General features: G+C 42.3%; 1 protein-coding gene across 2 annotated transcripts in view; it reads left to right on the forward strand.

Moving 5' to 3' along the window:
* Nucleotides 1-15879, forward strand: part of NBAS (NBAS subunit of NRZ tethering complex) — a 655156-nt gene that overhangs the window by 371732 nt on the left and 267545 nt on the right. For both annotated transcript variants that reach the window (XM_075861089.1, XM_075861091.1), the window contains one exon: nt 4156-4385. In XM_075861089.1, coding sequence (XP_075717204.1) covers nt 4156-4385 — 230 coding nt within the window. The remainder of the gene's footprint in view (nt 1-4155; nt 4386-15879) is intronic.

A 15879-nucleotide genomic window follows, 5' to 3' on the forward strand; every position in this document is an offset into this window, starting at 1 on the left:
GAGGGACCACCGGAGCATCAGCGCTGGATCCCTATAGGAAAAATTGTAGCATTTGAAAGAAGCGTTTGCAGACATTTTTGAATAACTTTTAAAAACAATGTGTCACCCCCGTTTTGCTTAGGACAGCATAAGGTAGTGACAGTGACGCTGATTTCAGCATTATGAGTTTAACAGTAAGTTTGGTTTCGTTTTTGTAAAACTTTGTTTAATTTTCTCAATATTCGCATCGCACTGTGAGGATGAGTCTGATGTTTTTATAAGCGTCCGCTAATCCTGCCCTTCCGCCACTGATTGGCTAAATGCTAAAAGCACGATACACTGCAGTACATAAGTATTGTAATCTATTGGGCATGCAATCCAACGATCACATGTTCAAGTCCCCTATTGGGACTAATAAAAAAATGTATGTATAATTGGCGTGGTTTTTGACGCAGAAACTGCGTCGGTAACCATGCCAAATAACGGCCAACAGCGTCGTGCCCTTTCTTAAGGCGTTTCCGCCTCTGACCTCCGGTTGACATGGGAGGCAGAGAAAGCGGTTTTTCTGCATTTTTTTTTTCCACGGCGATCAATGTCTTCGGCCGAAAAATGCGGCAAAGAGAGTGCAGGCAGGTCAAAATCAGGAATTTTGAGGCAGATTTTTCTGCCTGCAAAAAAACTGTGTGAACAGGGCCTAAAAGTTCAGAAAAAAAAATACTTTCCATGTTTTTCTGTTAAATGTAAATAATAAAATAAAAATAATTTATTACTATAAATGAGCTACCCGCTGGTGCCATTGCACACCTTGCAGAGAAAAAAGGGGAGTGGAGGAAGATTAACCAGTTCAGGACCAGGCTCTGCTGAGCATTCAGGACCAGACACCGTTTAGCCATTTTTAGCACACATTCGTTAATCTGTAACTTCCTTTTTGGTGTTTATAGTTTGAAAAAATAGTAATAAAATTATTTGTAAACATTGTGTACCATAGATTTTGATACGTTACATATCTATTTTAGGGTATTTGGGTCAGAGCCAGCACTACGACAATGATTGGCTGGGGAACATTTTTTTTTACTTGGTATTTTATATGTATTATTTCGTTTTATTTGCACTTTATTTTACTATTACGGAATTTCGTTATTATTAAGGTCTGTCTCTTAAAGGTCAGAAAATAACTTGGGGGACTTTATTTTTTACTCCTTTACCCCTGGCTTTTTCACAGCAGCCCCAGTTACAGGGGAATCTAGCCCTCTTATAGTGACTATAGTCACTAATAGGGCTGCACTGGGTCTAGTTAGACCTAACAGTAGCCTTCCACTAATGGCATCCCGGCGATCATGTGACCAGTCACATCATCACCGGGGCCTCTTTTCTATACACTTCGCTGATTGAGTACTGTGTACAAAAACTGCTTCTATCTTCTCGACTGGGTCACTGACTGCCAGGCACCCGACATTCAGCTGCCCGATCGCTCGGGCAGCCAGGTCAAACAACTAGATCATAGTATTCCGTAAAGGGGTTGTCCATGATAATTTTTGTATAATGGTTGATGCTAAGGTTTTTTACTTACACGTTCCTTACATACATTCAATGTATAAGACGTGGTCAGATACAGTGGATATAAAAGTCTACACAGCCCTATTAAAATGCCAGTTTTTGTCATCTTACAAAATCATTACAAGATGAATCTTTTCAGAACTTTTTCCCCCTTTAATGTGACCCATAATCTATACAATCCCATTGAAAAACAAATTAAATCATTTATACAGGAAAAATAAAAATAATGTGGTTGTATAAGTGTGAACACCCTCTTATAATTGGGGATGTGGTTGTTTTCAGAGTTAAGCAATCACATTTAAACTCATGTTAAATAGTAGTCAGTATACAGCTGCCATTATTTAAAGTGATTCTGAGTAACCCCATCTAAAATATAAAGTTCAGCTGTCCTATTAGGATATTCCTGTAATTTTCTTTGTTGCATGTGACCTCAAAAGCCATGATCTGTAAAGCGCTTACAACACATCAAAGGGATCTGATTGTTGAAAGGCATCAGTCAGGAGAAGGATACCAAAGAATTTCCAAAGCATTAGATATACCATGGAACACAGTGAAGATGGTCATCAAGAAGTGGATTACATTTGGCACAGCAGTGCTGGACATCCCTCAAAACTTGATGAAAAGACTAGATGAAAATTGGCCCGGGAGGCTACCAAGAGGCCTACAGCAACATTAAAGGAGCTGCAGGCCTTTCTGGCAGGCACTGCTTGTGTATTGCATGTGACCACAATCTCCCGTATTCTTCATATGTCTGGACTGTGGGGTAGGGTGGCAAGACGGAAGCCTTTTCTAAGATAGAAAAACATCCAAGCCAGGCTATGTTTTGCAAAGACCTACATCAAGTCTGCCAAAAGCATGTGGGAAAATGTGTTATGGTCTGATGAGACCAAGGTTGAACTTTTTGGCCATAATTCCAAAAGACATGTTTGGCGCAAATCCAGCACTGCACATCACCAAAAGACAGCATACCCACAATGGAGCATGGTGGAGGCAGCATTATGGAGCATGGTGGAGGCAGCATTATGGAGCATGGTGGAGGCAACATTATGCTTGTAGGCTGTTTTTCTGCAACTGGAATTGGGGTTTAGTCAAAGTGGAGGGAATTATGAACTGTTCCAAATATCAGTCAATATTGGCACAAAACCTGCAGGCCTCTGCCAAAAAAAAGCTGAAGAGGAATTTCACCAACCAGCATGACAACAACCCAAAGCAGAACCTCCAAATTAACAAAAGAATGGCTTCACCAGAAGAAGATCAAAGTTTTAGAATGGCCCAGCCAGAGCCCAGACCTGAATCCCATTGAAAATCTGTGGGGTGACCTGAAGAGGGCTGAACACAGGAGATTTCCTCGCAATCTGACAGATTTGGAGCGCAATTGCCAAGTCAAGATATGCCATGCTGATCGACTTCTACCCAAAAAGACTGAATGCTGTCATATAGTAAAAGGGTAATTCAACAAAGTATTCGTTTACGGGTGTGCATATTCATTTAACCACATTATTTTGGTGTTTTATTTTTCCACCCTAAAAGATTTCAGTTTGTTTTTCAATGGAATTGTACAGATTATGGGTCACATTAAAGGTGGAAAAAGTTCTGAGATGATCCATCATGTACTGATTTTGTAACATGACAAACACCTGGCATTTTAGCAGGGGTGTGCAGTATTTTTTATATCCGCTGTACATCAGGTTGAATGCTCTTGCCTTGACAATAGTGATTAACTTAACTATAAAACTTAAGGCTCTTTTGCATAGGCCAATGATCGGGGAAACAAGCGTTCATATGAGCACTCATTCCTGATTATTGCCCTGTGTAAACAGGGTAGCATACGGCTAATGAACGAGAAAATGCTCGCTCATCGGCTGATCATATACTATATGCAGCATAAAATATTATCGATATCGGCAGCACATCTCCCTGTGTAAAGACGGAGATGTGCTGCCAACATGATGGAAATGTATGAGGATGAGCAATCATAGTAACAACCGCCCATCCCCATACTAGACTGATCATAGCTCCTTCTGAAAGGAGCAAACGAGCGCCGATCGACGAGCTGTCTTGTTCATCAGTTCTCATTGTCCAAAATTGGCCAGCGTAAGTCCTGGAACAATTTTTCTTTTTTTACAGTGTAAAAGGACGCTAAACCTGGACATAGTCGTACACATACATTTTTTTTTTATTTCGGGTCACAATTAATATGACCAATTCTCATATTAACAGGCGTATTCAGCTCTCCCAGACATGCCTGTCAAAGGTTTATTCCCAACTCACACATTTATGGCATATTTACAGGATATGTCAAACATATGTGATAGGTGCAGGTCCCATTTCTGTTTTTTCTGTAATTCCCAGAGAGCCGCGCACATGTGTGACCACCTCACCATTCATTCTCTACAGCGCCCGCCTAACCAACCCATTTAATTATTTTTTCTGTGAAGGGATTGTACTCCTGGGACAGCCCATTTTTGTTAGGTCCCTGACAATAAGATGATCACAGGGTGCCCTGGATCCACACTACATGGAATCCAGACTGTTAACATATTTGTTTTTATATTCAGTTTTTGAATTGTTGGAATTTTTTAATTTTTTCCTAATAGACTCTAATATTTTTTTCTGTAGGCGGACCCAAATATGCTTGTCAAGTTGGTTACAAAGTACGTCTCCGATTATGCCAATGCCAACTGGCCAATAGAACTGGTGCCCCTGATACAACAACTGCACTATTACAATGAGAGGCTGGTGGACTTCACTCAGGCTCAGATCCTCCAAGGTCTCGGCAAGGGAGTGGATGTGCAGAGATTTGCCACAGACAGCCAGTATAAAACAGAGACTATTCTAGGACTTGCTGAGTAAGTATTTTTTTATTTTATTTTTGTTATGACAGATATGATGTCAGTTTTTTGTTGTCACATGATTGTGTTATGACTTGTTGGAGCTCTGCTAGACGATGTTTACACTGCTGTTTTGAAGGCAAAGATCGCCCAACATGCAGGCCTATTCTTGCCGTCAAGTGTACAAATCTTTGATGTGAGTTGATATGATCTTAATAAAAATGGAGTATTGCATTGTGGGTCAAACCGTAACTCAACTTTATAGGGAAATGAAGTGGGTTTTACCTTTTCGAAAATTGGGTTTCAAAATAGTGATACATACGAAATACCATGTTCAATATCAAGGATGGTGAAGACTCTCAATGATGTACTATGGTGGGGGACGGTGTAAAATGAATGATAATGATCATTATGGTCATTTGGAAATTACCTTTTCATAGTGTGGGTCCCCATAAGTCATGTTGACCACATAATGGGAAAACCAAAAATTGCAGGGTATCTTTGAAATCTGTGAACGTCCTACAGAGCAGAAGTGGATCCATAGTAGGCAACAGCCCCCTATTTCCTAAACAATCACTACTCGGGCATCGTATGAAACTAAACAAAAATAGTTCTTAAATATTCATTATTTCCAACTTCTAAACACACAACGCGCTGAGCTGTGATGATGACGACAGCAGAGTCAGAGCACAAATCAGGAGTCGGGTTCTGATGTACCACCAGATTACAGCATGTTACGCAGCCTCGAAATGCATGAACAGCAGATAATCTTCTGAGCCTGGAAATCTGTTTTGGGAAAAACAAACGAGGGAAATGCAGAAAGAGCCTGAGCTCTGTAATGTAATATCAGAGCACTTCAATTTATACCAATTAGCCTGTGAGATTAGGAGAACATACCTTTACATAATAATGTATTTGTACTGTGGCCTTGAATAAAACAGCAGGATTAGACGTGCCGCTATCAGTAAGGAGGTTTTAGACTCTTTCCAAATGTTCTTTGAATAAAGTTTTGGTGCTACTGAAATCAGAAAGGTTAATGCAGGAATGCTTACAATGGAAGAATAAACCCTGGTACGAAATCATAGATTTATCATCTGAGACCTGCATATTCCACGATGCTCACGTCAGTCTCTGTCCCAGTGGAGCTCCCAATCTAAGTTTGTTTGTGAAGCCTATGCACACTCCAGAGATATCTTAAAGGGGTTGTCAAGAAAAAACATTTGCATAAGATCCATTAGGGCCTATGGATGTTAAAGATGGGGATCGCCGCTCAGAGTCCGGGCTTCTTCAAACATCGTCTCTGGTGGACCCGGCCCAATCATTTGAATGGCCAACATGTAACACTAAATTTCCCCTGCGGTTGACAATGGAGAGACAAAGAATGGCCAGTCAGAGGTTACCCCAGCATGCCATGAGTTACTAAAAATGGACCTGTGGTCACTAGACTGACATTAAATAGTACTACCAATTACATCACCAAAAATTTAATTTATACCCAGCTGAACAGGGCATTGAAAATTAAATCTAACAATACCTATATTGTGTACCTGTCTAATTCCTGGCCTGCGTTCCAAGGTGTGATCCAGTTGTACCGTTTCATGTAAAATCATCTTCTGCACACTGTTCAAATGGGTGGTCACTTCCGTGTTATGACGTGTACCCCAGCGCAGTCCCCTTAGTACACATGCTGCTGAGCATGTCTTCTCGTGAACGTGCTCGGCAGCTCCATCAATCAGCAAACAGAACGCTGGGTCCTGTGTCTCCGTTCATTGGCTCTACAGATGACTTCTGCTGAGCAGCGCTAAGGGGAGAGAGTGCAGATGGTAGACATTGCTGGATTACTAAGTGTAGTACTAAGTACACCACGGATACCACCAATGAAAGTAGAATACATTTTTACTAGTCCGCCAACATTATTAAACCAGTAATTCATTGTAAAATTATATAAAATGATACGGCATTTCTCAAGAAGGAAGCTGCACACAGCGCAAGTACGGGCTTCCGTTATCCCTCTCTGCTCTCGGAGGACAGTGCCATAGGGAGCCTGCATGGGGAAGAGGCCCCTACCCTCACAGGGTAAAGTCCCTAGAAGAGTCTTTGGCATCTCACATCACTGGATACAGATTCACTACATAGCGAGCTGAGAGTGATCCTTTGTGCATGCCGACTACAGTGTCTGATACAGGGCTTCATGCACTAGAATTTGGAAAGGGAGAATTTCAGGTAAAGCAAATAAAAGCCTAAGGCAGGGGTAGGCAACCTATTTTTGACGGCGTGCCGATTTAAAAAACAAAAAAACAAAGATGAAGTACTAAGTGTTCCATTCAACAAGGAGTGACCCTGGTCCCTGACTTTCTTTGCGTAGATGGTCTATCTGTGATGTGTACGAGTTGACTGGGCTGAACACAGGCCTCACCGTGGTCTGCAATAAGTTTGCTTCATGAGGCGCTATTCATATTTGAGAAGAGCTGCTCAACACAGAGTGCAAAAAAGTTACAGCTGCTCAGAGACCAGCTCACTTATTGTGCCCTGAAAGGTAGGGCTGGGCAACTATGACCTAAATCAAAATCACAATCAATTGAACGTGTAACCTCGATTTACGTTTATTGAACGATCATTTAGGTCACACCCCTATTTGCATGCGTTGGCCCCTATTTGCATGCCTTGCCCCCTATTTGCATGCCATGCCCCCTATTTGCATGCTACGCCATTGAATTAATATTTATCCCCTGAGCCTGCTGTATACTACTGTATAGAATATACCCTCTGACATTGCCCCCACACAGTATAATGCCTCCATAGCTGCCCCACACATAATGCCCCTATAACTGCCTCTACACAGGATAATGCCCCTATAGTTGCCCTCCACACAGTATAATGCCCCCATAGCTGCCCCACACAGAATAATACCCCCATGGCTGCCCCCACAAAGTATAATGCTTCCCATAACTGCCCTCCACACAGTATAATGCCCCCATAGCTACCCCACAGCGTATAATGCTCCCCTTAGCTGCCACCACACAGTATAATGCCCCCATAACTGCCCTCCACAAAGTATAAAGCCCCTATAACTGCCCTCCACAACTACCCTTCACACAGTATAATGTCCCCATAACTGCCCTCCACACTGTATAATGCCCCCATAACTGGACTCCCCACAGTATAATGCTCCCATAACTGTCTCTACATAGTATAATGCCCCTATAACTGACTTCCACGCAGTGTAATGACCCTATAGCTGCCCTCACACAATATAATGCCCCATAGTTTCCCTCACACAGTATAAAGTCCCCCAATAGCTGCCCCCACGCTATATAATGCCCCCACAGCTGCCACCAATAGTGCCTGATAAAAATAATAATATACATACTCCCCTAACCCCGTTCCAATGACGAGTGGAGGAGATCCCTCTGCTCTGTGAAGTTCGGCGCAGAAGGGCGCGATGTCACTTCCTTGCGTCCAGCGATACATAGTGAATGGTAGAGCAGGGACCTTACGTCCCCCTGCCCTACCATTGCATTCAACTGTATCTGCGTCCTGAAGATGCAGATACAGTTTAAACCGGGAGAGAATCTCTTTAAAAAAAACGAAATTCGCACGATGACGTTGAATATTTGCGCTGAATTTCGATTGATCTTTCGGTTAATTGCCCAGCCCTACTGCAAGGCTTATGTGGCTTATGACAGATGAGGGGACATGTTGTATTAGGGGTGACAGCCGCCGTTCGTTGCATTGCACTGTGTACATGAGACTGACGCCTACATGCCAGCCAAATGCCACCCACTTGGCTTGATTGACGACTCCATCCTACACAGATTAGTGAAATCGCGCACAAGCACTGTGCGTTCCCTGGCCCTGAAGAAACCAGTGATGATGGGGCACACTAGAGCCATTAATCAAGCCAACGGGGAGCATTGGGCTATATTTAGGCTGGCGAGCACATACTGTGCTTACAACTCAGTGTGTCACGCAAGCATATCCAACGTGCCAGCTTTGGCGCACTTTCATTAGGATGCTAGTCTAAGGCCTCTTTAACACGGCAGTATTCTGGGCAGTATTTAGCATCAGTGTTTGTAAGCCAAAACCAGGCGTTTATGCAAAATACCGAAGAGGTACAAATCTTTCCATTACGCTATTTCTGTGTAGGTTCAACTTCTGGTTTTTGCTTCCAAATACTGATGAAAAATACTGACCGAAATACTGCCGTGTGATCATGTCCTAAGCTGGTTAACTTCACATACATTATTTAATTAGGGAAACTACTTTATCATTGGTGGTATGTCCTACTATAAAAGGGGTTGTAATGATGAGACAACCCTTGTAATGGGAAGCCAATAAGCCTGTTTTTGGAATGTGGATGAGAACTTGTGAACCCCATGCAGATGTAAATTATATTTTTGACATTCAAAGTGAGTAGCATGGATATATAGGATGTCTTCTTTTTATCATATTTTCTGTCATGTCAGTATAAAATTATAGAAGGTCTTATTAGTAAAGATCACGGAGCGGAGATCCTAAAGATGTCCTGAATGGACAGACATGTGAAGTCTCGTCAGTAAAGTGGCCACTGACCTAATCATTCAAAGAAGGTGGACGTTAACATATACATAGGTCCTTCTAGCATATCCGAGAATATTGTTGTTTTTTTTTATTCACATTGTTGTAATTTACAATATGGATAATTAAATGAAGAATGGAAAGGCGAAACAGGGAGTGCAAGATAAATTGGAAGAATACAACCAAAGTATATGTATTGAGCTTAGGTGGTGTACATGGATGTGACTCAGTAAGGACTCAGTGACACGAGGGACAAGTGAAAATTGGTTGAGGTTTTGGGCATTTGACACAGCAGATGTTTCGGTAACTTTTCCTGTGCTGTTTATATAAGACTTCTAGTTCTGTTTAACCAGTTTATTTCATTGTAGTTTGACCTTTGTTGGCCCGTACTTAGCAGAAGATGCTTCTCTAATTTTCTCAGACTTGACTTGAGTCATTCTTGAAGAACTATAACGTGGTGATGCCTTTGTACTGGAGTGATCAATAGGGGTGAAATCTTCCAGCAGTTTTCTTTTTTTTGAAGGCATATTGATGTAACTGGAACGCGGCAGAGATCATGCTCTGTAGTCTTCCACTGTGAACACAGTTAAATCAATTGTTAGCCAGAATCACAACACGTTCCTTTATTATTGAAAGTTATTTAAAGTCTACAAAAAGAATTCTGAAAACTTACTTAAACAGTATGTTAACCAGGCCGACTGTATCCCAGCCTCAAATGTCACATGCTGATGTGAAAAGAGGCAAACCGGGAATAACTACAAATACGTGTTGCAGGATTCATACACAGTAAATATAATATTCATGTGCTGTGCGCTCAAGTATTTATTATCGTTATTATTTATAACGCACAGGAATACATAAAAGTCCAAGTACTAATATTAATACTAAGAAGATATGGTAGGAAAAAGCACGGTCTATTCGAGATTACATTCCAAACAGTGTTCCCCATACAGGGTCTCGGAATTTGGCTTCTAGGCTGTGGGTAGCTGCAGATACTATAGTACTTTCCATCATATCCCATAGGATATCCTCTAAGGAAAGCCCAGAGAGTCAACAAAACGTACGTGGGTGGGACTTCTACTCACTCATGCACCTAAACTTTGTCGGATAATGGTCTTGATGGTTGACTGGGCCTGGAGATCACCACCGTTCTCTAGAATGAAGGGACTGTGGTGTTCTACATAGCACTGTGACCCATTGGCTCAAATGTTCCTCCCTTGGCTTTACTCATGAAAGATATTGCTGGTCATAGTGTATAATGGCCAAGAGAGTCTCCCCAGCTAAGAGAGGCCTAAGGAACAAAGCATCAGCAGCCCCTTAGTTCTAGTGATCAGTAGTGGGTGTCAGTGCCCAAACCCCCAGCTATAATATTATCTGACATGTCATAGAGGAAATTTTCTTCACAAAGGTTCACGTTTGCTTTAAATAATATGAGTGTTGTCTGCAGTAAGTTACTGTTCTGAATATTTGCAGTTTTGTGATTTCTGTGAGAGCACTTGGTTTGTAATAACGACTGACCTGGTCAGACAACCCCTTTCACAATGCAACCCCCGGGGGGCGATCAGCGGCACAGCTGACAAACAGCTGATTTTTCCAGGGGAAGCCGCTTTCAACCGGGCATGTCCCCGGCACCGCCCGCTGCAGTGGAGATGTAGTATTACATGGTGGTCGTTCAGATGAATGGCTATCCTTGTAATACAAAGGCGGCTCGAGTCCGCTAGAATGGGAGCCACCACTTGTACAGAACGGCTCTCTGTTCTGGTTCATAGAGGGAGTTCACCCCTCCAAAAAGTAGGGACACCCCTCCATGCTGTCAATATGCCCTTTACATACTGTAAATTTGGTACAAATCCAGAATACAGAATAGGGTGTGAAAGGTTATTCCCAGTACAATCTGCTTAAATGCAAAGTTCTAGCAGATAATGAGAGCACCAAGAAAAAAAACCACCTACATGACCCACAGCAGCACTCCCCCAGGTCACATGACGATGTCCCGGAATTAATCTTGCATACTCTGCCCTTTGCTAAGATGTGAAACATCATTGAATTTGTATCAAATAAATGATTGGGTTGGTATGGTATAATAATGTGTTATTGTCATCCGGCTCTATGGGAACAACAAAGTGTGAAAGAGCCAATTATGGCATGCTGCTGATCTTTGAGATGGCCATGAATCATTTTTATAGTGTTTTTATATGCTTTTAATTAGACTTTTCAGTGCAAGAGGCTTTGTACCATGCATTGGTATGCAAAGCGCCTCCTCGACAGTTCTGATGGGAAAAACATACAGAGTAAAGAATGCAATTGAAATTATAGAGAAATACTCACTTCATTAAAGCTAATGGGGGGTTTTGGTCATCTTAAAATGAAATGTAAAGTCTTTTTATTGACCTGCTATGCATTTCGCCTTTGAGATCTTATGACCCTGAGAGTCCATTTCCTTAGCAGACTAAACTTACTAACTCATAATAATTTAGCTCCGTAATATATATTTTTTACACGTTAGAAGATGTAATCCCTATGTCACCTGCCTTCTGGAAATTCACCTAATGCCAGACAAAACGACACTGCTCCAGAAGCCCTCGCTACAGTGGTCCGCTCACGCCACTTACTCTTCCTATTTCAGAGGGGTATCTTTATTGGTCCAAAGGAGACTTAGATGGGAACCGAGTTGGAAGGCAGGTTTGTGTGTACATGCTTCGATCGATTCACAACCTTTTTGTAATTCTGGCCATTTACCTACCCCTTTCAGCCAATATTTCTGATTACATCAGACAGCCCAATTTGCCATTCAATTCCACAATGCTATACTACTATATATGGGGCATTTTAATATGATTCTAAATGCCTATTGGATAGATTCCATACAGATCTCCCTCTTCATCCCACCCTACTACCCTAGCGCAACTCTTACAGGAAGTAGGATGGCAAGATCTATGGAGGCTTAAGTACCCCACCACACAGACATTCTGGTTTCATTCTTTTAATGGTAATGCGTTATCACACATTAACTATATATGTAGGAACACCAAAGCCTGCTCGACTTTTTAGCATTGGTGGCCTACAGTACCTTCCTAGAGCCATATCAGACCACTCCTCACTTAGGGCAGAATTCCACAGTCCTACTGTCTCGGCACCCAGTCATAATTGGCGTATCCATCCGTTTTGGCTCAAGCTATTTGCACCTCATAATCGTATACCAGATCAATTGGAAACTTTCCTAGTAACGCTCTACTAATCCGATCCTTTTGTGGGAAACCTTTGAGGCATACCGTAGAAGCTGCCATAAATTGTCCACTTCCTAATGTATGTAAAAAGAGAAGATTTTCTTTGTGAAGATGAACTTTCTTCTAGCTGCTCGACTGTAGAGGCAGGCAACACTGCAAACCCATTGGAAGAGGCTAACACACGATGGCTACAGTCAGACAGGCAAGATTTATTAGATCTTCAAAAAGCTGCTTGAAGGTCTGATTTATATAACAAACAGAGGATCTATGGATTGGGCAATTAGTCTAGTGGTCTATTGACTCATTTGGTTCACCAAAATTCTGCATCCCCTGTTCTCCTTTGCAGTAACTCTCCTACTGGTGATACTTTGATAGTCAGTGGTTCTATTAGAGAAAGATTCCATTAGCGCTATAGCAATTTATATCAAAATAAGTTGGCACTAAATTTTCTGGAATTGGTTACATACCCGGCTGGTATACAATTCCCGACCCTAAGTGCACACCAGCAGTCCCAAATAGATGTTCCCGTTGTGCTGCCGGAATTGAAGGACATGGCAACAGGCAAATTACCTGACCCTGACAGGATACCTTTAGAAGTCTACCTGAAAGACCTAATACTCCCCATATTACTAACCGCTTACAATTCACCCTATGAAGATCAGTTTCTCACACACGAACGTAAAAACGGCCGTAATTACGGGCCCATAGACTTCTATTGGCCACGGGTACCTTCCTGTTTGCTTACGGGAAGGTGCCCGGGCCGTTGAAAAATATGTAACATGTCCTATTTCAGGCCGTAATTACGGCACGGGTAGGCCCATACGGCAATTACAGGTGGCTACGTGTGTGCACCCGTAATTACGGGAGCGTTGCTAGGCGACGTCAGGGGATTGTCACTGTCCAGGGTCCTGAAAGAGTTAAATTATCGGCAGTAACTCTTTCAGCATCCAAGACAGTGACTACCGCTGGAGTTAACTGTATTAAAAGTTAACTTACCTGCTTCTTCCTCCAGTCCGGCCTCGCTGGATGACGTTTCAACCCATGTGAACGCTGCAGCCAATCACAGGCCAATTACAGGCTGCAGCGGTCACATGGACTGCCGCGTCATCCAGGGAGGTCGAACTGGATGTCAAAAGAGGGACGCGTCACCAAGACAACGGCCGGGGTACGTATGAACTTCTTTTACTTACAATCGCTGCGGAAACTCTGCCCGAAATGACTGCCCCTTCTCTTTATCCACCACTGATAGAGAGAAGGGGCTGCCGATTAGTGCAATGCAATTTTGCATAGAAAACGGGTCCGTAAATACGGGTGTAATACTGGTGACAACGGGCCCGTATTTATGGGCACGGGTCCGTAAATACTGGTGGAATACGGGTCGAATACGTGTGACAAAGTACCCGTATTTACGCCAGTATTTACGGGAGGAAAAAAATATGTTCGTGTGCATGAGGCCTGAGTCTTCCTTCTATTAGACCAACATTATTACTATTATATTAACACCAAATAAGCACCCAATGGACTGTGGGTCGTATTAGTCTAAATTGGTACTTAACATGGATTTTAAATTATTAGTCAAGATTCTGGCAAATCATCTTAATACCATTATTCCCCTCTTGAAGCACCTGGATCAAATAGGGGTTCGTGCCTGAGAAATCAACATTTGAAAATCTCAGGCATTTCCATGTCATCTCACAAATTGGGGCCACCGAAAGAGAAAATTGGGCCCTGGCCTCCTTAGATTCTACCAAGGCCTTTGATTCTATCGAATGACTGTTCCTCCACTAGGTTCTCCACCACTTCAGATTTGGGGACATATTTGTCAACTGGATCTCCCTTTTATATAAATCCCCCAGGGCGGCTATCTCCGTCAATAGTTCTTTGTCTCCTAATTTTTCGGTGCATAGGGGGACCCGACAGGGATGGCTGTTATCCCCCCCCTTTTATTTGCTTTAACCATAGAGTTGCTGGCTGTTATCTTTCAGGCATACCCGGCATATACCTGTTTCTTTATAGATCAGGAGACAGGTTCTAGTTTCTCTTTTCCACACACCATGGCACAGAGGAATACTTTTGTGGAAAACTCTATATAAACTGGTCTAAGTCTAGGGGGACTAAGGCCCCATGCACACAACCGTTAAAAATCTCGGAACGCAATTACGGACCCAACCGGTTCTATTGGCCGCGAACACCTTTCCGTATCGCTTCGGATAGGTGTCCGTGCCGTAGAATTGTACCTCAAAAGATAGAGCGTGTTCTATCTTTTGCGTTTTACGGGCTGTGCTCCCATACTTTGTATGGGAGAACGGTCCGAAAATGCGGGCCGTGATTACGGGCACGGCCGTGTGCATGAGGCCTTAGACCTGACATTGAGAAGTTGATAAATTCCCCCTTTGTCTTTTGCATTGTTTGGAGTCACTAAAATCTTCTTAGTACCCAGGATGCCATTTGTCTAACACAAGTGGCTGGAAGAAAATGCCTGTAGAAAAAGAGCGTTACTGTCGTGTCTTGTCTGCTCCTGTCAGATATGTAAATCAATGCCCTCGTCTGATTTTGAATGACATGAACACATCTTTGTGTCCTTTCAAGCTCCGCACTAGTTCCACACTGTTTCTCAACAATGAAATTTAGTGGCAGCATTAAATCTTGGAACATAATGAATTTATTGAAGAAAAGAAACCGCAGAGGAAAATTGTGTATTATTTTTTTTTTTAACTTTTTAGAATTAAAGTAAAGTTTTGAATGAACATAGACATTTGATGATATGGTGCGAGTGCAGTCAGCGGGGGTTCAATCCTATTCCTCTTCTCAGCCATCTCTCTATTCGAGCGAGTACACAATCACATTGTCACTCAGAACTATTACTGGGCACGGTGAACGAAAGCTTTTACTTCAAGCCGTTTGATGGAGAGCATCTCGCCTCCTTTTTTGCGCTGGGCCTTGCATTAGTAGAATAACTAAAAACACACGAATATCACCGCTCAAACGGTACTTCGCTACAGTCCTAAAATAACCTGCATACTTCTAGTATCCGCCCTTTCAATGTCATCCATTTGTGCAAAAGGGAAAAAGTTATATCAGAAATATTGCAAGAAGTTAAATGATCTACATCTGATTTCCATTGACCATATTCTAGGCAGTTAAGAGACCTAGGCCATAACACTGCGGATGCACAGCAACACGTTAATCTTTAAGGGTTGTCCAGGATTAGAAGAATATGGCTGCTTTCTTCCAAAAACAGTGCCACAGCTGTCCATGGGTTGTGTCTGGTATTGCTGCTCAGCCCTATTCACTTCAATTGAGCTGAGCTGCAATACCAAACACAACCCAAGGACAGGTGCGGCGATATTTCTGGAAGAAAGCAGCCATGTTTTTCTGATATATATATATATATATATATCTTATATGTTCACCTTTGCAACAATTTTTCATTTTAATACTTCAAATCATCTAAAATAATAAAATAAACTTCTTTGCTTATAGTCTTGATTAAAAATGTCTTCTATTTTGTGTATACAGCTCCTGTGCAGGCCTATGTGTCTCCATGGTTACAGACTGCAAGCAGACCCAATGTTTACTGATCCTACAGTCATGTGTTGGGGCCCTTTTACACTGGCCAATTGTCGGGCAAACGAGTGTTCACAGAACGCCCGTTCCTGATGATTGCTCTGTGTAAACAGGGCAACGATCAGCCGATGAACGAGCAGACGCTGATTGTATCGTTGTAA

Source organism: Rhinoderma darwinii, chromosome 4, assembly GCF_050947455.1.
Source record: "Rhinoderma darwinii isolate aRhiDar2 chromosome 4, aRhiDar2.hap1, whole genome shotgun sequence".
NCBI classification, from domain to species: domain Eukaryota; kingdom Metazoa; phylum Chordata; class Amphibia; order Anura; family Rhinodermatidae; genus Rhinoderma; species Rhinoderma darwinii.